Source organism: Dysidea avara, chromosome 6, assembly GCF_963678975.1.
Source record: "Dysidea avara chromosome 6, odDysAvar1.4, whole genome shotgun sequence".
Taxonomy (NCBI): Eukaryota; Metazoa; Porifera; class Demospongiae; order Dictyoceratida; family Dysideidae; genus Dysidea; species Dysidea avara.
The window spans coordinates 6,438,430-6,465,587 of record NC_089277.1 but is presented as its reverse complement, the minus strand read 5'-3'; the positions used below and the strand labels follow the sequence as shown (position 1 = coordinate 6,465,587).

The 27,158-nt window shown below is 38.9% G+C and overlaps 2 protein-coding genes across 2 annotated transcripts; one reads left to right on the top strand and one right to left on the bottom strand.

The window, feature by feature from the left end:
* Positions 1-13: 13 nt before the first annotated feature.
* On the bottom strand, positions 14-8,087 carry LOC136257233 (abl interactor 2-like). The gene is made up of 8 exons (XM_066050308.1): positions 7,748-8,087; positions 6,961-7,197; positions 4,836-5,334; positions 4,335-4,781; positions 2,785-2,991; positions 2,355-2,399; positions 2,060-2,299; positions 14-268 (listed from the first exon to the last, which is right to left on the bottom strand). The coding sequence occupies exons 1-8, from the start codon at positions 8,036-8,038 to the stop codon at positions 102-104; spliced, it is 2,133 nt and encodes a 710-aa protein (XP_065906380.1). The 5' UTR covers positions 8,039-8,087; the 3' UTR covers positions 14-101.
* Positions 8,088-8,094: 7 nt separating this feature from the next.
* On the top strand, positions 8,095-26,027 carry LOC136257234 (cytochrome b-245 heavy chain-like). Its single transcript, XM_066050309.1, has 17 exons — positions 8,095-8,291; positions 8,437-8,532; positions 9,450-9,560; positions 13,442-13,526; positions 14,129-14,265; positions 14,733-14,760; positions 17,375-17,447; positions 17,506-17,586; positions 19,065-19,215; positions 21,087-21,314; positions 21,518-21,572; positions 21,632-21,732; positions 22,615-22,697; positions 23,058-23,178; positions 23,465-23,536; positions 23,735-23,859; positions 25,731-26,027. The coding sequence occupies exons 1-17, from the start codon at positions 8,226-8,228 to the stop codon at positions 25,858-25,860; spliced, it is 1,743 nt and encodes a 580-aa protein (XP_065906381.1). The 5' UTR covers positions 8,095-8,225; the 3' UTR covers positions 25,861-26,027.
* The last annotated feature ends 1,131 nt before the right edge of the window (positions 26,028-27,158 follow it).

Genomic DNA, 27,158 nt, shown 5'->3' with positions numbered 1-27,158 from the left:
ACTTGTGACAAAGTTTGTTATTTTAATTAGAAAGGGTTGTTTAAAACACTGTAATTTACAGTTACACAATTATCTTTATTACAACAGACACAAATGGTAAGTTACTGCTTTATAGCTTCCACATAATTCCCAGGGAACAATCCTCTTGTTCCATCCATTATTCCTTCATACCATCCATCATCATTTTTCTTTATCACATAAATGATAGCTCCCTCCTTGAATGTTAGCTCATCGTGCTTATCCTTGGTATAGTCAAATGCAGCAATAACTAGAAAAATACAAATTAAACACTCAAATATTATTACGTACACATGTGTTACCTAGGTAATTCACCAGGGACATTGGGGTTGAAAAAAAAGACACTCGTGTTTTTCTAAGCTAGATCTACACCCAGAGTGAGTTTAATGAACTTTTAAGTGCACCTAACTACATTTATTTCACAGGACTACAACATAATGCCAACTTTACAGCCACAGCAAGGTTTAATAAGTGGAGCCAATTATCACCTGTGCTATGGATGAAATACACTGGATGTGTGAAGCATATGCCAAACTAACAGGGTTTTGGGGCATGCATCATCCCAATTAAACAGCCCCCCCCCCCCCCCCCCCCAAGGGAAATTTTTTGCCATCGAAATTCATATTTGAAAGCAATTCTGACTAACATTAGCAATGCAAGTGGCTAGCTGAAATCTTCGGCTGACTGCTCTATTAGAGTAACTCAACACTGCAAAAATTCAAGTACATAACTGAAAGCGATGTGGCCAATATCAGACCAGGCAGACTACTTGCTTTGGATATAAATGATGGGTTCAATGAGGTGCAAGTACAGTCAGATATTTAAATACAGTAAAAAGTGATTCAATGGTGCCTCTAAAAAGTAAAACTTGTTAGATGCATTGTTACAGACACAAATCTTTGCTTATCAAGCTCTAGCAAACAGTGAAACTTCACATCTTAACCAATCATATCCCAGGGATGAAAACTACCAAAACAAAAAAGCTGTCTGACTCTGACCATGTAACATTTGGTATACTTTCAAAAGGAAATTTTGTAAGTTGATGTTTCGTTAGTATAATTTATTATTCAGAAATATTCGAACATTTGAAGTAGGGTTGAGCGATACTGCCATTTTAGTATCACGATCGATACTAAAGCCACTATTCACGATACTGAATAGTTCACGATACTTACAAATAAGTCAATCATAGCTGGTGCTACATAGCATATTGCTCAGCATTCCTGCAGGAAGTCCTTATAGGTGATAGCAAACTAGCCACTATCATCCTTGTTTACAGTAACAGTTATTGTAACACATGCTTTGAGGTTGTTATGGTGTTCATACCTCTCTGCAGGGGAAACCAGATGGGTGGACTTTATCATTTACAAGGATTCTTAGTCTAGTACTGCATAACAAATGGATTTTTAATGACAGTAATGTACAGGCATGGTATCACGATAGTTAATAACAAAATATTGCGATATATCACTAAAACGGTAGTATCGCTCAGCCCTAATTTGAAGCTTCAGTGTTAGCTATATAAGTTACAGGTTTTCTTGCATGGACACATCCTTATCCTTCTAATCCTGTTTAATAAGTTTGCAAGCATTAAATGCATAGCAGCAGTTCTGAATGATGCAATCAATTAATTGCAAATGGGCGTGTCCACTATACTGCAATCATGCACAGGCAAACACCAAACTAATGACTACAAGAATGTTTTCCATGCATTATCTACCACCTTGTAAGGTGTTTTTAGGGTACAACTACAGTAGCAAGCTAAACTGCAATGGTTTAGAGTGGGTATGGCACACGAAGAGACGAACATCGATCATGCAAGACGAATAAGCAGCTGCAATAAAGAAAACAACATTAATTTATCCGTAATTCTTTCATAGGTTATGAGTGCGTTATGAAGCTTTGTCCCAGTCCTGATATATATATATATATATATATATATATAACACAGAAGAACATCTTTTTATAGTTTCATAAATATCCAGAATAGATACCACATGCACACGTATGTACATACATTTGTTTCCCAAATAATGCTCACCTTTTTCCAAGTATTCTTTTGGTGCCCAGTCGGGTTCAGTGGGTTGGGGTGGTGGGGGAGGGGGTGGTGGGAGTGAGTCTGATGGAGAACGACCAGTAGAAACTTTAGTCTTCTTCAGTTGTGTTTGTTTGAGAATATCACTAGGATTGAATGCCGGCATGGCGGGCTGCTTTGGTGAAGCAATTTTGTTTGCTTTAGGTGTTGGTGAAGTGAGTGGTGCTGGGGGCTTCTTGTTGGGGTCTAAATGAAGTAGTAAAACATGAGTACTGGTAATAAAGTTTGTTGCCATGCCTACCGGTCCATCCCATTGGTGGTGGGGGAGGGGGTGGTGGACTGGTTGCTATAGAAACAAAAACAGTTGATACACAAGAGTCATAGAATTAATCAAGCCATATCCTGTACGAACTACTCTAATAGAACATACAGGTGGCTTCTAAGTGTACATTGCATTGCCACTACAAGCCTTTATATCATTTTTCTGTACCTAGCATTTGCCCAATTTTCTTGTTACAGTTGAGAATACAACACCCAAAGTTTCATCAAGTGTCTAAGGTATCCTGATTTCAGAGGTCTAAATGTGTGTATACCAATATAAACAGGACACATCTCAAATAAAATACTTCAACGTGGGTCCCAGGGTGTCCATAATAGAAAGGGTTACACTACGGACTTAAACTGTTCAGCACAGATTTATTCACAAACTATAGAGTAGTATTAAAACTTACACTCTCCCATGGCAGATTGTGGTGGTGGGGGCGGTACCCCAGGTGGTCCGACGGGTGGTCGGGTATCTACCACAACGGGGGGGGGTGCAGGGGGAGCCATTGGTGGAGGTGAAGGCACCTTTGGTTTAGCCATTGTGGGAGGAGGAGGCCTTTGTGTCTTGAACTGTTTAACTGGTGGTGAGGCCACTTTGTTGAGCTTGGGAGAACCTGAGGAAGTGGCACACAGTGAACTCTCAGTTGATTACCACAATACCACCTCATTATAGGGACCATGTAAAGTAGATACCCTCATTTGTTAACAGACGTTACCCAGTTTTGGTGGCTGTTGGTCATTTGACACATTAATTTGACAATGGAAATCATTTTTTGTTTTAATAGATACTTTGCATCAATTAATTTTTCCATTTTTGGCATCAGAATAACATGGGTAGCTTGAGGTTACTTTTATTATTAGCGCTTTACAGTGACCAGCACTGAAGGTCTGACAGCAACATGTGCTGCAGCCTTAGGATTACCTAACCTAATTTCAAGGACTTAGACCTAGTGACTTCACTTACTGCTGATAAGGTGTAACAGAAAAGGGGCCAAAGTAAGGAAAAAAATCCCTCCAACCCCAGGATTCGAACTGCAGGTCACCCAATGTCTAATCGGGGCCACACTCAGTCTTCCTCCAGGAGGGATGGATTTTCTTCCTTAAACCTAAAGTATTTATTATTAGCGTTTTACAGTGACTAGCACTGAAGGTCTGACAACAACTGCACAAGATACAACAGCTGCTACAACACTTTGTTCAAGGTCTTATTCCATTATTTACTCTTGATATTATAGTAGTAATTCTATCACTACCACTTGGTTGGTACATTCCCTTCTCTATTACATAGTGGGTATCATTACTTGTAAGCCAGACAACCAATTGTCAGGCAGTATGCAATTAACCACCTCTTGGTACAAGATTAGCCTACACAGCAAATTTAATTACCAACTTCTGACGGTTCAGTTGCTTTGAGGAAACCCCCATATTGTGTCATAACCCATCAGACGTCTTTCTAAAAGATACCTTGCTGCTGTAAGCAAAAAGAAAAGAGACACAACGGAGGACACAGGCAAGGTCACGCAAGTCCATAATGTTTGCATTGTATCTATAGTGGTGACATCAAACTGCAAGTCAACGATCTCATACAACAATTTACAGTCAACCCAGTCAGTAGAAAATTCTGTTACATGCAGTAGTAGATTCATAAGTTTGGGATAGGTTGTATCCAGCTAATACTTCCAAGGTGCCATGAAAGCAATGCAATATAGCACTCTGGCCAGTAACACATCAAATCCTGCAACTCAGTGCTTATGTACATGTAGGTGAGAAAAAAAGCAAGCCCCAAAGTCAGCCATCGGTCTGCTTTAAGGCTTATGTGCTGCAAATAAAACCTAGACCTGATATAAAAAGGAAAGACAGTCTTAACATCAATAATAAACCTGTCATAAGTACAGTATCTAAGTCATCGCATATCATATTAAAAAGGGCCAGGTTAAGTACTGTACAAGTAGCTTACCAGTAGCTACAGGAGAAGAGTCCTCATCCACACTCATCATTGTACTAGCACCAGGATTACCAGTACGCCTTAGTTTAATGGCTGACAGGTTAATAGGACCAGGCATTGAAGGACCAGGTGCTGGTTGCTGTTGTTTCTGCTGTGGAGGCTTCGCTGGAGCTGGCTCAGTAGTTTCCTTCTTGACAACAAATCCCATTGGAGGGGGTGGGGGAGGTGGGGGAGGGGCCGCTCCACCTGCAGGAGGTGGTGGTGGAGGTGGAGCCCCACCTGCAGCAGGTGGAGGAGGAGGGGGGATTCCACTGCTTACAGGAGGAGGTGGTGGAGGGGGAAGTCCTGGGCCTGGTGGAGGAGGGGGTGGGGCTGGTCCACCTACTGCAGGAGGTGGAGGAGGCGGAACAGCAGCTACTGCAGGTGGTGGTGGTGGAGGAGGGGGAAGTCCCTCTTGACCTGACAAAAAAAAAAAGATTAAATTCATTTCAAAAAATACAAACACGTACATACCTGGAGGTAGATGCCCAGAGGGCATTCGTCCCATGGGGGGTGTCATTTGTGGTTGTGATACTATTTTAGGCTGAGATGGTGGTGTCATGTAGCCCAGCATTGGTGGCATGCCCATTGGCTGTTGTTGAGGCACAGGGGGAGGGGGTGGCGGTGCCATAGTGCTTGAGGGTGGTGGTGGGGGTGGTGGTATATTAGCTGATGGAGGAGGAGGAGGAGGTGGGGGAATCCCAGAACTTGGAGCAACAGGTGGACGCGGTGATCCACTTCCTGGCGGTGTCCCATAGTCACCCATTGAAGGAATGGTCGGCTGAGAAACTTTACGAGGCATATTCCCTGAACCATGAACTTCTGGAGCAACAGGTGCCACTGGAGCAATTGGTGCCATGGGTGCTTTTGGAGTGGTATGTGCTGTGGGAGGTGCTTGAGGTACATTAATGGCAGTTGGCTGAGGAGCTGTCTTCACTGTTGTATTACTGAAAGCCGTTGGTGACTGTGGTACCTACAAGAATGAAACAACCCTCACAATTATATCACATTTAAGCAGTTTCTCACACTACTTAAAGTTGCTTCATGCAGTGCAGGAGATAAGGCCTACCCTATCATGACAATATAAAAATACAAGACACAATGCAATTAATTTTGTCAACTTGATGTCAAAAAAAAAAACACGTAACAGCAAGTACAGGAGACTTAAGAGGGTATGTTACTTGCAAACCAGAACTGCACTATATAGTTAATTGATTGCAGCACAAGAAGGATATAAAAATCAAGAGCAAATAAATGTACTCGTAATAGTATTCAAAGTATTGTTAACCATAGATAATATACGTAAACAATTACATGGATTGGAAATGCGCATTAAAATATTTCGTCTATCCTCGTTACAGTGCGCTAGTTGTCAAAATGTTGGCAGGCTGTTCAGTAGTGTAGACATTTCTTTTACTTTGTCAGTGTATTGCGTTATGTACTGAACAAGAACACAGGTGTGCGGTGATGTTGGAGGGAATACCATTGGTGACGGCAGGTGAGCATTAGCGAATATTTCAGCAGCATAGCTTTTAGCCAATTTTTCATGGCTTCATTTGCACTACCCATTAAATGCTTGGCACGTTACAATAAAGCTTAAACTACAGTTTTACTTTGCGTGGGAAAAATAATTACAAAACTTAGAGCCTATTTTGGCTTAGTTTTATCGAAGTAGTGGAACTATACAGTAAAGCAACAATACCTAAGTAGCCTAATAACATTCTACCTGTTACCAGTGGTGCAGGCAACAGATTAGAAACGATGTTGAGGTTACAGTTTCTTCAGCGAAATTACAAAATTGTCCATATTCCTCTTAAACAATGCGAATTTTGTATCCCTACTGTTTGCTAGGGGTGAGCGTGTCTAACCAGTCCAACCTCCAGTTAGTGTAGGTGGTAATTAATCCAACTGTAAACAACAGACATCGTGTGGTAGCATACAAGAATGCGAAACGCTCCAGCTGTACTAACTATAATTTTTCGCATAAGGAAAATAGGGCACAGTTATTGTATTTATTTGTATGCGCTTTCCAATCCATGTTCACGTATGATATCTATGGTGTCACTGAGTGCACTCACATATGTCACTCAAGGTTACTTGGGTTTTGTAACACAGTACCAAACAAGGAATTTTAAGTTTGATTAGGGAACAAAAGAAATAAAAAAGTAGTGAAACAAGGAAATTCACCTACACCTGAAGATATACTAGTGGACATTTAATCCCTACTTCAGTCTACAAAAGAAACAACCAAACATACATACAAAAACCTAATGCGATTGAAATCTTGCAAGGAAGCGTTTTGCACGCTACCCTTACTACCTACAAAGTAATAACATATCAGCCTCTTATGGTATAGTTCTACACATTTGGCATACATTAGAACAGCAACCATAGCACTTCTAACAACACAGATTCAAATACACATTCCTTATATTGACATCTATTAAAGGAAAAGTACTCACAAAGATCCCTTTATATTAACAAGTAACAAGTTCACCCATGCTGAAACTTCACAATACTTACAATATAATAGGCAAAGGTTACAAAATATAGAAATACAACAAAATATAGAAATACAACAAGATATAGAAATACATACTTCCACAGGAGCAGCTTGTGTCTTAATGCCTCTGCCAACATCTTTCATGGGGTCTGCAACCTTGACACCATGCCCGACATGATCCAAGGCACTGAAATCAAATGCGATCCGTGCAGCACGTTGTGCTCTCTCCTTTTGTGCTGGAGCAGTGACTTTAGTACTCCTAGTAACATTCTTACTAGCTGCCAGGGACCCAACCTCCCTCCTGGCAACTTTTTCTTTGTGAATATCTACCGTCTGTGGGCAAGAAATACAAGATTTAAGTAATTTACTTTACTAGTTACCATAAACATTCCTTTATGCTATGTACCTATTTATGAATGATATGGTAAGTCCACTACTAAGAAAATTTTAAGGGACAAAACTTACAAAACTGTATAAAAACAATTATCATGGTTATTGATTCACAAGTCATTTTAATAGCTATATGTATAAACCAATTATAGTTTCATGATGCTATCACCATTTGCAAAAGTTTCGTGCCTACAAAATTCAGCGTATGAGCAAGGGAATAATGGGTGGGGGATCAATGCTATAATGTAAGAAAGAGGGTCACTAACATCAAAGAACATTGGGCCTTACTGCACTATTTCTGAACTCGATGTGTGTGTGGGAGGGGTCGATGGAATTTTATGCATGAAATGACTCCCAGGTAATCTGTATTTTTGAACATCAAATCCCCAATCCTTATATGGTAGTGGGATTACCATTGTTAACATATACATCAAACCCTATCTAATGGAATGGTTTACATGTATGCTAATAAATTCGTACATTATCAAGTTACCTGAGCGATGTTATGAATGTCCGCTGACATCTCGTTCATTTGATTAGCTTGTTGGTCCAATAATTGTAGCATACTAGACGCTAGCGAGTTGATCTGATAAGCTACGCTAGCGAGAGACTGTGCCGCGTATTGCTTCGTTTCATTCAGCGCTCTCGTACGCTCCTTCGTGTTCACATAATTGCTCTCACAGTATGCCGCCAAGTCGTGCAAATTCTTGTGGCTGTCCTGGAGTGCCCGCCTTCCCTGTGGGATCTGACTTTGTAACAAGTCTTGAACCAACTGGTCCGCCATTGTCACACTGCTCCGTGTTTGTACGGAATCGTCTTGTTATGCAAGTTCTCAGTTTATTCCCGTATACTTCAACGTTTTCTGTGGGCGTGGGTTGATCAGCTTACATAATTTGCTTGTACTCTGCGATCTTTTATTCATCAAGTGTATTTGAGCTGAGAGGTCGCGTAAGCTTGTAAGACGCTGCACAATGATTAGCGAATGGATTACAAATAGGATCAGTCTAACGAACAACGTTCCGATATGGATCGTCATTGTGAGTGTTACAAAGAGTGACGCACAATAAGTTTAATAAAATCCGACATATTGTTTTTTTTCTTCTTTTTATTAAAGTATGTGTGTGTATGCCAGTAGCGATCAGCAGGTAGAAGTTTAGTTTAATGGTTGATCTCCCTGTACAGGGTGTTTGGATGTGTGTGAACATTGGACTTTTCATTGGCTTCTTCGTCCAATTTCAAACTTTTGATCAGTACTTCTACATGAGGCAACGAACTAAGGTGTGTCTGTGTGTGTTTGTCTGTATTGAGTGTGTGTATACATATCTGTGGCTGTAGCAGTGTGCATGTGTCAATAGAATAGAGTGTCTGCAAGTGACAGTTAGTTCACACGTCGTACGGGAATCACGTTAGCACAAGATCTGCCGACTACAGTCAAAGTGTAGACTGGCTAAAATTTTGAGACTTGACAGTGGTCGCAGATCTACCTACAGGGAATGCCTGTGTGTACTATATGTGTAGCTACGTATATGCCCACCAACAAAAGACAAGTCTTTTCTTGTGGGGAGTGGGCTATTAACAGGTTGCCATGTAATCGCCTGGGTCATTTCCATGTAACCAAGATCACTTATCACCAAAAGGCATGACCAAAAGGAAACCCACCATAGTACACCATGATAGGAAGACGTGTACTGTTTGTTTATTTACATAGTAACATGGCTTCTTGGATTTAATAGTTATTAACCAGAAATCCCATCTATCAAGTGATTTACTTTATTTGTACACAGAACATGATGGTGAAGTGAACTAGTTCCCATTGAGCCTATTCATCTAGTACACATTGGAATTCTTACAAATCTGACCACGAAGGGATATAGTTAGATTCATGCACATTACTGTTTGAGTGTACAGGGTTCACTGTTATTCAAGACAATAGTTGGTGGAGGAGTGCAGCCTCTCATATGTATGTACTTGTTGTATAGGGATGGCTTAATCCTACATGTCTAATTGTTGTGTGGGAAGATATATGTAGTGCATGTCTGTGTGTGTATGTGTGTGTTGTGTGTATGTCCATTTACTTCATGACACATACATTGTGAGGTTGTGCACAGTGCTTGTATCAGTTATATACACATACATGCCTTATTCCCTTATTATAAACATGCTCCATGTATACACATCCTGTATTCCCACTGTAGGCATCCTTAGCATTTGCTAGAGGTCCAGCTCCTGTTATCAACTTCAACATGGCGCTCATCTTGCTGCCCGTATGTCGTAACCTGGTCTCCCTTGTGAGAGGATCATGTCGAGTGAGTATCTGTTGCAAGTCACCATTTCTGTGTTCAAACAGAACTTTTGACTCTAGTCAGAATGACCTAACAAGGTTTTTACGCTATTTAGAGACCTGAGGGTGATGTGGGCTACCCACGTATTAATTACCAATACAGCCCATTAATTGATTGTGGGCAGCTGTAGTTTAGTAAGTCTCCCTCAGTGAAGTAGGTGAAAAAAGAGCAAAAGAAAGCTGTGGCTGCTAGTATCAAGGACCATCTCTTTAAGTTGATAGTGTCAGTGTCACACTGTGACATTAGTACAACAGCACCAATGATGTTTGTCTTATCCAAAAAGACAGCTAACAGTGAGTAAGGCTATTTCTCTGAGCGAAGCAGTTAAAAAAAGCGAAATATGATGTGGCTGAGAATATTGAGATTATCCTTAGATTGGTATTTTCAGTGTTAGCACCACATGACATCACTGGCACCTGTCTTGTCCAGAAAATAAGTTATCAGTGAAGTCTTTTAGGTTTTGGCCTTAACAACCATGAGCTAGACCACAGGTGATTAAATACTGTAGTTAGTAACCCTGGCACAAGTTTCTGGCTTTTCAGAGATGCCACTATGTATCCAAAAGTCACTATAGTTTATTTGCATCCACTTTTTAAAGCTGATATGTAAAGGTGGCTTATCTGTGCAGCTTACTACTAGTGTACAGTAGTGTGTCTCCATCGTAAAACAACACACTGAATTGTCAATAGCTAGTTAACTGTCCCATTGGTAGTAGTGAACCTAATAGTCCCAGGCACCTCACTGATCAAGACACCTCAGTGTGGTAGTAACTGTATATTAGAAGGTTTGGACTTTATCATAAAAATATATTGGCCAGAAACCAGCCTTACAATACCTTCATAGTAGCTTGGTTACAAGCACAGAAGTGCCTTCAGTACAACCTACGTAAAACACTTCAAAATTTAAATATTAGAACTGCCTGACTGACTGACTAACTAACTATAAACTTATATATTTATTGATGCTATAACTCAATAACAGCTAAGGCTTCCCTAAATTTGTAATGGAAATTATCCATATTTTCTATAGTGGCTAGATTGATTGCAGAAGCACTTCTCTTGTAATACTGTGTAATGGGCTGAGCAAAGCTTAAGCAAAATGTACTTCATTTTTGTGCCGGTAGTTGATAGCTGGGCAGGGATTTTTCTAGGGGGGGCATTTTGCCCCCCCCCCCCCCCCCCTGAACTCTGCCCCAACCAGCCCAATGATGAAACAATGATAAATTGATTTGAAATCATAAAATTTAGTCGATGGCTAGCTAGAATAAAACAAATTTAGCCTAATTTAAGTTCTGCCCCCCTCAATTTCTGAAAAACTCGGATTGCCCCCCTGAATTTATTTTCTAGAAAAATCCCTGGCTGGGACACACCTTCACACAATAACATTAAATCCAGCACCATTCTTTTTATTGATATGGTATGTGTGGATTCACCAGTCATAGTGATGTTACAAAAAAAGTTAACAGACAAGTATTTTAAGTTCTATTAGGGATCACAGACAAAAGTATTAAACAAGGGAGGTTGCCCACTCCTGTAGATATACTATGAATTGAATGTCCACTAGTATATCTGTAGGTATAGGCGACCTCCCTTGTTTCACCCCTTTTTTTCTATGAACCGTAATCAAACTTAAAATTCCTTAGGTTTATATGGCTCCGTGAATGTGTATTTCCTAAACTGGTAGCTTCAGAATATCCCACATTTTTACTGTCTAGTTTTATGGCTGTAGGAAGTAAACCTAGATTGTTGCATGGACTCGAGTACTGCAATTATATATTGTAGTTATGTATGTACATATATGGCCTATGTACGTAGTTATCATTTCTTTCATTTTTTTATAATGCCACTAGTGCCCTGGATTCAGTTCAAGACTACAATATCTGTCTGTCCACTTCTTTTTTAAATGCACGGCTGTTGATTAGCCCTGTAATCTATGTATTTAGCTGTGATACAGTGCAGTATCTTCTTTTGGTTTAGTACGTACATATGTATGATAGTGTGGGAAGGTTTACAAAAACATAGAGAGCTTTTTCTATATTGGTTCATTGTGAGTAAATCCCGTGTCTATAAAACCTTTGGTCCTGAATGGTAGACAAGGGGATTTCTTTAGGTGATGCATATTTTCAGTACTCTTTCTACCATTGTAATGACTGTTATTTTAAAATCATTATTTTGAATACACGAGTTGCATTTGAATTACAACCTGTGCCCTTAAATACCGAAAAAATAAACAACTATTGCAAACCACACAATCAGCATATGTTAAGGTGCAATTATGAGATATGTGATGTGCTTGATCTTGTGAACAACAATAATCCACACACCCATGGCTTCAGCTCCATTTTTCCCAGTTCATTTTTGCTGCTAATACACTTCAAAGTTGAGGGTGAATGATCCTGTGGTTATCTCTAGCAAAGCAGTTGCCGTCTACAATGATTCACTTTGGCTTAGAGTCTAATCGCTTATAATGAAAACTCTGATGTCAATTACGTATGTGTAGGTGTTCAAGGGACTTTTTAGACATGTTTCACGATCATTGTTATAATTGAACATAATACATTAGTATACTGCAAACCATGATGGATACAAAAGTCACTTAATGTCCTATGTGTCTTTCTGTTACATTTCAATTTCTCTCCAGTAGCATACAGGTATGTACAGTACTAGTGATAATACCCATATTGTGTTGTTGAGCATGCAGGCACAAGAAAAATAAGAACTCTCTGCACAACCTGAACAAACAGTAGGTTGTGTACTGGTCCTGCTCAAAATGTTGCACACACTTTCCATGCCTGTTATCTGTTGTTTTTTTTGTTAAGGCTTTGTAGCACAAGTGCTGAAGGTCTGTAGGACACCTGGTCCTACAGTCTGTTTATAGATGTTATATGTTATAGTTGAAGCACTACTGTTTGTGTGTACGGAAAATACAGCATGCGGGGACGTGTTGAGAGGTTAATACAGCACTCGGCTTTGCCCCGTGCTGTATTTACCTCGAGACACCCCCAAGTGCTGTATTTTTCATACACACAAGCATAGGCGATGCTTTAAGTGTTATACTTCCTGGTCATCTGGCTCGGAGCAATTTTCTGTAATACTCAAATCGCTGCAACTTTGGTGATCAGGATATCAGTAAGTTTTTGTATAATCTATTTCTAGTCGTAGAACGAAATAATAGGATCAGTTTAGCTAGTTTTAACAATTTACAATGTCACACATGTGATCAATAAGTACAAAAATGAAACTTCAATGTAATTGGGGTGAGCCTCACACTAGCAGAAAGCTTCATACGTTGGCCATGTTATTATAAGATAAATTACTATGGAATAGGAAACCTTACATGTGAACAATCACAATCATAGATTACGACACTGCCTTATTTGGGTAGTGTTAAAGCTCTGCCACAAAAACAACAGCTATGGTTTACTGACTATCCATATATGGTTGGTACGATGGTTTATTTAACAAAGATAGCAGTTCACTGATACTCCATATAAGGTTTCCCAAAGCCTACAAAACCGAAATCAGCAACAGTCATCCTTTAGTCAATGAAAATAATATTGCAATAATTATTTGCAGCTGCTCAATTGCTTTGAGGTTAATTGAACTAATCATGCTGAGAAAACATGTCCCAAGTTACTGTAACACATGTACTTTGAAACATGGATATTTAGAGTTGCACACATTGTGCAATATTTCAAGCAGGGGTGCATCATGTAAATCTGTAGCATTTTGATATGATTGTGCATATACATACTGTAAGTTACTACTGAGGCTGGTAACTAGTTTGTAGGTGTGCTTGTTTGTTAACTCGTGTGTGTTGAGTGTTTATATTCTCTTCCTTTATAGTGCACACCACGTAGTATTCGTCGTCTCCTTGACAAGAACATCACATTTCACAAGTACATTGCCTGGATGATGATTATAGCAAGCAGTGAGTGTATATAGGGGTGGGAAGGTGGGAAACAGTGTGTATACATATGTACAGATGTATATATTGTATAGTGAAACATCATTACACTACATAATTCACTGTTATGTACTTGTATATGTGTGTACTGTACATAAAATAGCCTGTAGTAATGATGAGGTCATGAAGTACATACGCCTTAGCTATGTTTGGGACCTACTTGACATAATCACTATAATGAGGTACATCTTAGCTATGTTTGAGACATATACCTACATAAGCTAGACACTCAGTTAAGTTCCCAAAGTACAGTAGAACCTGTCTTAACAGCCACCTGTATAGAAAGGCCATCTCTTTAAAAAGACCACCTGTAAAGTCCGGCTATTTTTATATACTGATTTATAGTATGTACCTGTTTAAAGCATTCACCTGCATATTACAGCTGAGAAGAGAAATCTTGCCTGAAGGTAACTGGCTTAGACAAGTCCCTTAGTACATACACCCTGTAAACTGACATGGACACCTTGATAATCAGAACACTACAATGTCCATATTGCCAATTTCTACATTTCACTAATACAGGCACATATTATGCATATCTGATGTGTACGTATGTTCTCTTCCAGCTGTCCACACAGTTGCTCACTGGTACAACTATGAGAGGTTTGTAGCCTTCTCTCCACCTGCTCCTTTCTCTGATTTTGGAGTTGATGATGATGCCTTCATCCCTCAAGAATCAACAGTCGTTGTATCTGGAAATACTGTAAGTATCATCACTATATCATATGAGGAGAGTGAAGTATTGCATGAAGGTCATGTAGGGATGGTAAAAGTGACAATGATTACTGTAATTATTTTGCCTTGCTTGCAAAAGGTACAGAAATTTCCTGAATTGGCCCCATTACACCTTTGGATATCTGATCATTGTGTAGGTTGTAGACTTTTCTGATCCTATTCTGGGATGGTATTTTTTTTTAAATGTAAACAATTTTACAATATTCTTGCCGTGATGGATGCATTACCCACATATACATAATACATTCACATTACACAAGAGTTAATAACATACATATTTTAGGGATAGTATCCAATACCTGCATAGCCCAAACCAAAACACCGTTCATAACACACATGTACGTAATTTTGCTAATTCAACCTATAATGATAGGGGGTGTGTACATGTATGGTGGTTGTAGCTTTTAACACATATCTGTTTATTTGTATACTTAGGATACCATTAACGTCTGCTTCACAACATGTAAGTGTGTGTGTGTGTGTGTGTGTATGCGTGTGCGTGCATGCGTGCGTGCGTGGGTGTGTGTGTGAAGCAGCACAATAGTCGTGAGGTTCCAGGTTTGTTGCTACTGATGTGTTTCCTTGAGCAAGAAACGTTACTTGCATTGCTCCAGTCTACCCAGCTGTTAAATGGAGACCTGTACCCAACTCAGTTAACAATTTATAGTGGTTAAGGACTTGAGGTTCCGTAACCTCTGTCTGTGAGATCCACCTGTGGGCTATTAGTCCTGCCGTAGGAGGATTTTCCTGCACTGACTCTAGTACTTGAGTATTACCCAAGTACAGTATCCCATATCTTGTTCACTGGGACAGAAATAGCTCTGTTTTTCCAGCTGCTTTGAGGCTTTGCTTTGCATGCATGCATGCATCCACGTGTGTATGTTTGTGCCAGGTGTTACGAACTTTGTAGAATGCTACTGCTCAAACGTAACATTGCACTGCTCGATTGCGAGTGATTAAAAAGCTTGCTAATTAAAAGGTGTGGCACCCGTTTCCTTCACGAGTATTCATCCCGTTTCGTATGGGATGAATGCTCATGAAGGAAACGGGTACCACGCCCTTTAATTAACGAGTTTTTTAATTACTCACAATCAAGCAGTGCGATTTTACGTTTGAGCAGTACCGTTTTTGAAAAGGGGACCAAAGATTCTGCCATGAAGTAATGAAAACATTTTACTTGTATACATGCAGTACCTATGAAGTATTTACATACATACATGCAGTAAGCAATTTTACTGCAAAAGATATTGACTTAAGAAGATGTATGCAGTGTAACCCCATCAGTGAGACCACCATGAAATTTGGACACTTACCTGTACGTACAGTTCTCCATTAAGTATGTATGTTATCATTATGTGCTTACCAGTAGCCCCACAGTACAATATACCATAGTATGATGAGCATAGGATTTTAATTTCACCAAAAATTATGTATACTGTACTTTGCCTATGGTCTCATGTGACCTTAGTGAGTACTTATATAATGTTTACCGATTCACCAAATATGATGCCCACCTTTATGAGATAATATTATTATTCTGTGAAATGTGGAGAGTACTGCATGGGTGGGAATGTCATAATCCAATGGGAAAGCTAATGGCCCAACTAATGCATTAGTTGATCCCACCAACAAATTGAGTTTTTATATAGTTTCTGTGGTTACTCTTGAAAGAGAGGTTTGTATATATTATGATAGTACTGTATAGTAAGGTGTAGGCGTGGCCCATGAAAAACATCACCCAAAAAAACCAGCCTCACTTTTCCCTGACGATGATGAAGCAGTATTGGTTCTAAGCTCAAATGAGCCTTCAGATCGACTCAAAACGTTTTCAACAAGTTGCTATGAAATTTTAATAAACAGAATTTTCTACTGAATGACTGACTGATGCCTTCAGACAAGTGTAACTTGATAACAGCTAGAACTACGGACTTGATTTTTTCTCTGTTCAACGTTCTTTAACCAGACATGTGCCTTTGGCTTACCGCAGTATGTACAATGCATTCTTCATGGACTTATCAGTGTCCTCATTTGTGTCCCATTCATCTTTGCTGACAGTGAAAAGTGTCGATTTGGCGGTGCATGTAATGGCTACCCTTCAGCTTTGTAATGGAATCATCTGTATTTTTCATAGTGGCTACTTTGATTGCAGAGGTGCTTTTCAAACAGTTCTAGATTCATAATGCTGTGTAACAGGTTGAACAGACAACAAAGCATAATGGATACTTCACTTTTCAGACAGTAATTGATAGCTGGAGACCGCAATGATATTTCTTTCATTTGATGCGATATGCAAGGGTTCACCAGTCATAATAATTTTATTTTACAAAAAAGTTAACAAACAAGTACACAAAAAAATGGGGTTTTCAACTAGAGTAGGGACCATGGCACATCGATAAAATGTACTGAAACAAGCTGGAGTAGTGCACAAAATTAAAATATTAAGAAGTGTTATATCCCTACTGTGCAATTCCATTATGGTACTTTTGAGCACAGTAGGAATATAACACTTCTTATTGTTTTACTGTGATTTAATATCGTGCACTACTCCAACTTGTTTCAGTACTTTTTATCAATGTGCTATGGTCCCTACTCTAGTTGAAAATTCCAAAAAAATTGTGTACTTGGTTTTTACATACAATTGTATACAAACTTTGATTAACAGGTTGCATTTCCTCTTCACAAGCAGTCTTCTCTTCATTTTTGCTTGCATTGTATACAAATATGTGCTGTTACATACATGGTGAACCACAATGTCAATGTGGGGACAGGCTTCTTTTTCTTCAAACTCTGTATGTTCTTCTTGTTCTGAATATTAGTTTTCAAATGATGTTATAGGCCCAGCTACATGTGTGACACTACTACATATACGCAGTTTACACTGGAAACAGATATTGTAGGCACTTCTACGTAATGGTCCAGACAGTTAAAGGTCCCAAAGTATCTCCTAACTGACCTGGAAAGTCATGACACCTTAACACAATTGGTTGATCCTCGAGTGTCTACACTGTAAACACATTATGTTACAAGCTGGTCATTGTATATAGTGTGATTATGTCATCAACTATTACATCACACAGGGGCAGGAGTGACTGGCCACATCATGGTTCTTGTGTTGTTTTTAATGGTAACCTCATCACTGGAGTTTGTTAGGTGAGCCACGTACGTAGTTGTTGTGGAGTGTGTTTATCTGTGTCTTGGTTGTTGTTAGGCGGAGCTTTTTTGAAGTTTTCTGGTACACTCACCATTTGTTCATTATTTTCATGGTAGCTCTGGCATTCCATCAATATCAGTAAGTGTGTTAGTTGTGTTGTGCATGTGTGTGTTGGGTTATGTTGTGTTGTGTGTAGTACCAGAAACCTTTCCAGGTTCAATGTTATGCCTATAACTAGTTACTGTTGTTGTTTCCTTGATCAAGAAACTTTACTCACATTACACCAGTCTACCCAACTGTATAGTGGGGAATAGAGGTGGGCGATAGTGAAATTATCTCAAGATGATCAATACTAATGGAACTATGGTGGTAGCGATATGTATCACAATATAACTTAGTTGCATTGTAAAGTGGGCAGTGTGTATTGTTTACAACCCTTTATTCCTCCTTTCTTGTGAAGAAACTAATTTATGGTGGTACAAATTTTGTAGTATATTACTTGTATTACATCCATCACGATTGTGTAAAAGCTAACTATCACGATACGATTTGACAAAAAAATATCATAATACTCGATATTTTTCAACTAATGCCCAGCACTAATGGGGACCTGGTGACGTAGTGTAAACTAGAGAAGTAATCCACCCAGCTGTGAATTGTTTCCCACTCTAGCCATACAAATTTTGGCATATGGGTGGGTGGGAATTCAAAACTCCATTATGAATATTACTCTTTCACACAGCAGGTGAAGGCCCAAGTGCACCTTCACTGGTACAGCCTCCCACTAGTCCTGTTCCAGAGTCAGAAGATTTGCCTGCTCTAACACCTGAGTATAATAGTACACAGGTGTCCCAGTGCTGGGTTAATTAATATGATAGCCAAAGGCTTTGCTTTGTATAGTGTGTGTGTGTGTTGTGTACATGTGTGTGTGTGTGTGTTGTGTACATGTGTGTGTGTGTGTGTTGTGTACATGTGTGTGTGTGTGTGTTGTGTACATGTGTGTGTGTGTGTGTGTGTGTGTTGTGTACATGTGTGTGTGTGTGTGTGTGTGTTGTGTACATGTGTGTGTGTGTGTGTTGTGTACATGTGTGTGTTGTGTACATGTGTGTGTTGTGTACATGTGTGTGTTGTGTACATGTGTGTGTTGTGTACATGTGTGTGTGGTGTGTGTGTGTGTGTGTGTGTGTGTGTGTGTGTGTGTGTGTGTGTGTGTGTGTGTGTGTGTGTGTGTGTGTGTGTGTGTGTGTGTGTGTGTGTATGCAACATGCATGTATGTGTGTATCAGAAGTAACATAACTAGGGCTAAGAATGATGATGATAACTTGATGATACAATTTGCATAGCATACAAATCACACTTAGCATCCGAGACGTGTTTTATCTATGGGGTCTGGGGACATGCTCCCACCAGAACTTTGGCAAATTTTACAGAATCTTATTTGAAAATGCAGACTACATGACTGCTCTATTAGAGTAGCTGACTGCTCTAAAGAGTGGAGAGGCTCTAGCCCCCATATCCCCCTATTACTACAGTTATACCTATGGTGTGTAATTTATAAGTCTGTGTAGTGTTTGCTAGTAGTACCATAGAATTAACTTGTCACCTATTATTTACAGACGCCTGTTACCGGTTCAAATGAACTTGGATGAACATCCACCAGAATTTTGTTTTGACAATTACGAAAGGTTGTTTCAAACTTTTAACCAATCAGTTGCTGATGCTCGATGCCCTGTTGGCTCTGATGCCTTTTCTGGAGCTCCACCTTCAGTAAGTGTTGTGTGATGGTGTTGAGTGTATGTGAAGGAGTAGGGAGTCCATGGTCTGGATAAACTGAAAATTAGTAGAACAATTATAATGAACTAGATTGCAAAGATGCAGCTGTACTGTACATACAGTATGTTTGTACGTACTTGTATACACAAATAATTTGTGTCTTCGAAATAATTTTAGAGTATGCGTGGTCTGATCTACAGAGGGTACAAAGCAATCCCAGATGCTTACACACTTTCAGATTCATTTTTGTACATTTCCTTTCCTTCGAAAGCCACTTGACTGAAGTTTAGCCTTAGAAACTGAGAACTTTAGAAACTATGCACCAAGGTACAAAATGGAAGCATCAGATGTACTATACAGTGGAACTTCCTTATCTGGGCACCCTCCATTGTCTGGACAGCCCAAATTGGTCATGTTGCTTGTAGTTTATTGACCATAATAAAGGTTTGGTTTAGATCAAAGCACAAGGAGGGAGCCTAAAGGTTGCTGTTTACCTCATTGGTGGCTTGTTTATTCTACTAATAATAACTACCACTTGGTTGTTAGGAGATAATGCGATTCTACAGCCTTGGGGAGTGACCATGAATGCTCTGTAGTGACTTCCCCCTCTGCCCACTACACTGCATAGCAGCAATAACAACATTGCTTGTATTTAAGTTAGCATGTTATTCTTAGTTACGGACATTTCTGAGATATGGACAGTTGTGTGCACCAGACTGCCCAGATAAGAGAGGTTCCAGAAAAGTAGACTACAGACACTTAATTGATGACTTACATATGGTACTGTTTAAAGTTTGGACTGGGCTCACTTGCACACTGTTAGCTAGGACTGAAATGATCATGGTTTTTTAGTATTCGAGTACTCTGTAGAGTTAACGATTGAGTACTAGCTGTTTGTAGTCATACCCATTTGACATGTTTTTAAACAGTTTACAGCTTTTTCAAGTAACAACAATGATACACACACTGTATTAAAGTACTGATGTTAGTGTTCCTGAGAAGAAATTATGCCAATCAAACTCTATAACCTTTGTTGTGTCACTCCTTGATAGTAAATGCATCATGTGAGCTGGGTCATGTGATCTTAATGAGCACTTGAGTACCAAAATCCTTAATGAGTACTCGAGTATTAGCAGTATGTGTGTCAACCCTACTGTTAGCAGTGGTGGCAGCCTACACTACCAGTAGTGTACATATCTAAGGAAAATTGTTTCAAGGTGTTACTTGGAGACACAATAAGTTACAACCATACATATATAGCTTGTCAGAACAACACTGGTGTTGGAAATGTGCTAGACAACTTTAACATGCAAATGGCACCAACGTGCAAATGCAAATGGCACCAACGTGCAAATGCAAATGGCACCAACGTGCAAATGCAAATGGCACCAACGTGCAAATGCAAATGGCACCATAACGTGGTGGAAAACTAACTTCATTGTTACAGGTGATATAATAGACACGAATATTACCTCAGATAGTTTAGTCATAGAGAATCCATATACCCTAACAACTGGAACCTTTTGGGTATGAGGACTTTAGGCTAAGCACACTGTATTATAAAATGTACCCAAACTCACGTGAGCACTATAAGGCAGTTGCGACAGTTAGATGGTTAAGTTTGCAGAAGTTTTGACACAAACATAACTGGATTTGACACAGGTCACAACATACATACAGTCGTACATACCTACGTAACATTCATATGTACGTACATACATACATGCATACATACATACATACATACATACATGCATACATACATACATACATACATACATACATACATACATACATACATGCATACATGCATACATACATACATACAATATTTTCAGTTTTTTATACTCATTATTGTACTGTAGTCATGGAAATGGATGATTGGACCATTTTGTATTTATGTATTTGAGAGGATCCTTCGATTTGTTCGTAGCTTGTTCTACCCAATCATCATCAAGGTTGTTGAACACCCTAGCAACGTCATGGAGATACAGTTCCGGAAGAAGGGATTTCATGCTGAAGTGGGACAATATGTCTTCCTCAACTGTCCAAAGGTTGCCTTCTTTGAGTGGCATCCCATGACTCTGACTTCTGTGAGTTCTAATTAATGCTTACCAGTGTTTATACGTAGGTGCATGTAGAGTACTACGTATAGTTTCACAGACGTATGTAAATACTTTGGGACCTAGAATTTTAGTTACTATTATTTTGTACATTATGAGTATTCATAGATCTTTATACCTAATATGTATTTGAACTATACTAGTTGAGACTAGACAATTATTGTTTTTTGCAGGCTCCTGAGGAGGACTATTTTAGTGTTCACATTCGTATTGTTGGGGACTGGACTTGTAAGTCGTACCATTCTGACTTGTAGCCACATGTGACTTGTATTGTGTCAACCACACAGCCCAGTTGTCTAAAGTTCTTGGTATTGGCAGAGGAGACACCACTCAGGCTTGGCAGCTTCCTTCCATCGCTGTAGATGGACCTTTTGGTACTGCTAGTGAGGTAAGATGGACATGTGCTCTATGGATGAAGGGATGGGGTGGAAGAGACACAGAGACAGGGAAGGGTATAATGAAAAGTTTACCTTGAAAATTTGTGACTTAATTATAGAAAACTGTTGATGTATCCACACATTTTTCAAAGTTCATTATTTTTTGTTCTTTGTTGTCTACAAGGACAGAGGAATGGACTGGCTACGTTTCAGCTTCATAGTATGGGGAATACAGCACTAGACAGCTGTGAGCAAATAAATTGATATATACACATAAGCCATCAAGGAAATAGTCTACAGGCACTTACATAAACCATCATTATAGCATGCAGAGTTGAATCTTGGCTCATTGTGTTCACTATGAATTTGTGAATTTGCCAAGGTATAGTTTTTTCCCAGGGTATGCTTCTGTGTTACATTCTTTTATCATCACAACGTAAACAAACGTCTGTACATAACTCAGAAATCCCCCCATGTATGGAGGTGAAACAAGCCTTTCTGAACTCCTTATGATCAGGCAAACACAATGATATCTCCATTGGAGTGTTAATTCACTGGCCAGTGAAGTGATAAAAACTTGCATTAATTTTTTTCTTGAACTTACGGTTTTTGCCCATTGTTACATTTTATTACAAACCTAGTATTGTGTGTAGATGGATGGTTTTCGAAAATTTATTCACATTTGTTATGAGTTTTGATCCTACACATGTTGCCTCAGAATGAGCTACTGTTTCATTGAACACGTAGACAGCTTCAAACACAATGTTTTCTTGTACTACTGAAGTGCTTTTCGTACAAATTTATTCAATACACTCCAGCTTATAAAATGTGTTGTCTGTTTGTGATGTATATATTGTATAGATAGTAACTGTAAATTGTGTCACTTCTTGTAGGATGTGTTTGAATATGAAGCTGGTGTGCTGGTTGGTGCTGGTATTGGGGTGACGCCATTTGCCTCCATCCTGAAGTCTGTGTGGTGAGTCTGCCTACAGTACCATGGTTGTCTGTAATGTTTTGTAAGTTAATTCCATAGTATAGTAAAGGTATATCACAGTAAAATTATGTCCCTACATAATAAATATGGTCTATGGCCCCTTATCCAACACTGCAGTTCAGATAATCCGTAGTTCATGTTAAGCAATGGCATTGAGTACTGTTATTCTAATAGAACGTGCAAACGTTGGAGTGTGCAAAAATGCAGCTGTACTCTCATATAAGAATTAACCATCACTTTCAAATCAGATAGGAATTAGCAAAATCTTAAGTAGCTACAAAATCTACTGTAGTATTTCATGAAAATGACACAGTAATTATAATTCCCAATTCTCTCCACCAGGTACAAGCTGTCCAATGAGGCCTCCACTGTGAAGATGAAGAGGCTCTACTTCTTCTGGGTGTGTCCTGATACTCATGCCTTCGAGTGGTTTGCTGATCTACTGCACACCATAGAGGAGCAGGTACTATGTGTACTACTATAGTCAATTTTTTTGCTCGTACAGTATGCTGTATCTATTTGTATTTAAATGCAGTACATTTTGCAGGTTTTGTAGATTAAATGAACACTGCCATTACTGAATTGTGACAAAAATATTGTTGTTGCAACTTGTAATTTGTATATATCAATTGTTCTATTCACGTTTGCTCACTAAATACTCTAATATAACAGTCATTAATGTATAGAATTGGTGTGAAATTATGTTGTGACTACTTTATCATTTTATTGTTGTTTATATGTTACTATAGCTACAAGGTAGTGGTATCAATGATTTTCTGGAGTACCACATCTACCTGACACGAGGATGGAACCCCAGTGATGTAAGGGATAGCTATAGTGGTTATTACTAATAATAGTAACGGGTATAAATATATCACCTGGTTTTAATGGGATGTTTATTGCCAGTGATGTAAATGCTATTTATAGTATGTACTAATTATAGTAGCGGTTTAATACTAACACTCTTTACTATGATGTTGACCTAAATGTATGATAAATGATGTGTTCTTTCTGTACAGGCAAGAAATATCATGTTACACGAAGATGAAGCAGGTGATGCAATCACTGGTCTACAGCAGAAGACGCACTATGGCCGACCACAGTGGGACCAGATATTTGAATCCATCTCTTCCGCCCATCCCAAGTATGTTACTTATAACTCTTTATGAAGGTCTTTCTTATAAAGAGTAAGGAAAAATTAGAAATTTTGTATTTGAGTAGAGGTTATAGAAATAAAAAGCAAGTAAACATCTACACTTGCAGCTATACTATAGTCAGTATGCGTTCACCTGAGCCCCGCCAAATATAGTAATATCAAAGAGGTGAACATGTGTTCACTCCCAATGGTTTTGTACTGGAAGAAGCATGTTCAAATGAATGGGATATTTTTGAAGACTCATAACTCACTTGTTCTTGTCCATATCAAAGCACTTTTTTGACAATTTCCTCTGCATTTAAAGGGCTTCACAGTGCTACGAATGTGTGGGCAGCTGGCCCACGTAACAAGAGTTATTAACAAGAACCGAGGGCTCAGGTGAATGCGAACAGGCTATAGTGGACATTATATTCCTACTTCAGTCATATACAGAGTATAGCCATGACTGAAGTAGGGATAAAATGTCCACTAGCATAGCTACAGGTGTTGATGGGCTCCCGTGTGTTTAATAGATATTTTTATTTCTATGATTCTTACTTAACTGCAAACTTTCTAATATTTCTTATATTTTTTGTTTTCTTTGTAACATTTATGACTGGTGAACCAACACATACTACATCAAGAAAAGGATGACATAACGCTTGTCCTGACTATCAATTGTGACCGGATCTGTGAAAATCTGACATAATGAAGCATTTTTCAAATTCTTTATTATTGAATACCGTATAAGGGGAAGTTTCGATGGGTGAAAGTTTCGCTGTAGAGGACAAACAAGCTTATTCACGGTTAAACTTTCGCGGTAGAGAGCAAACAAGTGGTTAAACTTTTATGGTGGTGGCACCCGCTCAAATGCTTAGCTGTGCACGTAAACAATGCACATAATATTATCTTGATAAGTGGGCATGCCTCACAATGATTATGATGCAAACATACACTGGCACCTGATAATCAATTAAATTGGGCGTGGCTCTACATTGGCCATGCACATGGCTGCGTGCATTCCTTCACAGATTGCTGCAACACACCTTGCTAAGTGGGTGTGGCTCCACTTATGACTAACTACAGACAATGATGCACAATCCAAATGTAGCTCATGAAAGAAGATAGGATTTCCACATTGTTGAGCAAAGTAGCATTTGCGAGGAAACTTTTGTGGTTTTTGACGAAACTGCGAAATCCATGAAAGTTTAGCCCATCGAAAGTTTGACCCATCAAAACTTTCCCCCTATACGGTATTTATAATCTACTTAGCCAAGTGTATGCTCTGGCCGAGTTTTAGCCTTGTATGCCAACAACTTTTGGAGTATTGCAAACAGAGAACAGTACAAGAAGCACCTCTGCAATCACGGCAGAAATTACGGTCGTTACAGCTAGCTGCACTGAAGGCACTTGTACTGAAGCCACCACATTTTACTGTGAATCAACACCTACACCAAGTAGTGACACAAAGGAAGACAAAGGTAAGTGTATGATTGTTCATTGTAGCTGCTGCAGTTGGCGAAAAGGCGTGAAGGCAACATCAACAGTGAAGAAATCAAGCCTTATCCTATGCTTGGCTGAAGGCATCAGTTACTCAGTGTAAAATTTCATAGAAACTTGTTTGAAGAATATGTGGTTGCTATTTATGGGTTTGTAACCAAGCGGTCATGAAGGAAAAAGTGAGGCTGGTTTTTGTGTGGCAAGAAATCCCAGACCTCCATGATCTCTATTATACAGTACTACAGTTTTCAATTATAATGGAACTCAGTTATCTAAAATGTCACTTTTTAAAAGTGAACACCAGTTGTGTTATATATTTCTGTATCAATTCCATGTGTAATTAGAGATATATTATATTTAATGCATTTTCTTTTATTTAGCACCAATGTTGGTGTGTTTTTCTGTGGTCCTGCTGTCCTATCACGAGAGCTCCATCGCAATTGCAACAGGCACAGCAGTCACACTGATCCATCAAAAGCACGATTCTTTTACAACAAGGAGAATTTCTAGAACTATTACTATTCAATTTGACACAATAAATATTTATATTTTGTTATTGCTCTATAGCTAGTTAGTGTTATTACTTCTTGTTATTGTAACAAGGCTAACTGTTTAGACATTTGTAAAGTGTTGATATTACAGGCCGTACAGTATTAAAATGTTGTTAGATTAATATACATATGCATGTAATTGTGTAGAAACCTATTGTCAAGGTCTCTGCAAAGTTGGGATCTTTTTAGAAGTGATACTTACATCCATGTAACAGCATTATGCTAACGGAGAACACACTAGCGTCACCATCCCTAGTTTTATAAGCTAAGCAATGATGCATCCACAGCTAGCTAGTAGCTGGGTAATCATTTGCTGTTGGACAAAGACTTAACTACCTCTATTAATACCACCTCAATATAGTGGCCATTTATACGAAGTCCTAAACATTGCCAAGATGATATTCATCACCTCATTCTTATTGACAAATTGTGGTCCCATATGTGGCCCTAGGCCCATTGAGGCTTTGCTATATAGTAGTGAACATAATTATTCAAAATAATTATATTTACACTCAGCCATTTGAGTAGAATTCAGTGCACCTATATGATAAGTAATTATGTGTGTAACCATAATAATTATATGCATGCAGGTTCTGTAATATATAGTCAGTTACTTCTTGCTAAGAACTGGATAACACACACAAGTGAATTTTTTTTGTGGTGCCAGGATACATTTTTGATTGGTTTTTAGTTACGTAGACTCCTGTATCCCACATGCTGCATGATCTTCCATACAGGAGTTTAGAACATATACCTACAAAGTACAAAAGACTGGAAATAATGAACGACTACAAAGCACTAAAACATAGTGTGGAAGTTGATAGGTGACACCTGGGAGTGTTGGCAAAAGTTGGTGGACAGGAATTATAATCGGTATTGCCATTACCAGTTTTAATCATAAAGTTTCCATGCACTTCCATTTGAAAAATCCGATTACTAAACTTGATTGGGCCATTTTAACTATCTCATTGTCCTTCTCCATCTATTGCAGGATGCAAGAGAAGAGTTGTGCACGAGATTGTACAGAACTGATAGACTTTCACGACTCAGTATATCTGTCAAGATAGCATATTCACACCAGTTTAGTAAGCTTCAAATGTTCATGTGATCAACTGACCACACAAATTTTCAAAAGCCTCTATGTACAAGTTTGATGCCAAATTCTTATAAACTTGCATGTTATTGAAGAAAAGGTAAAGATCATGATATGCAGCTTATAAAGGTGTCCCTTACAGTACATATAGGGAGATTAAATGT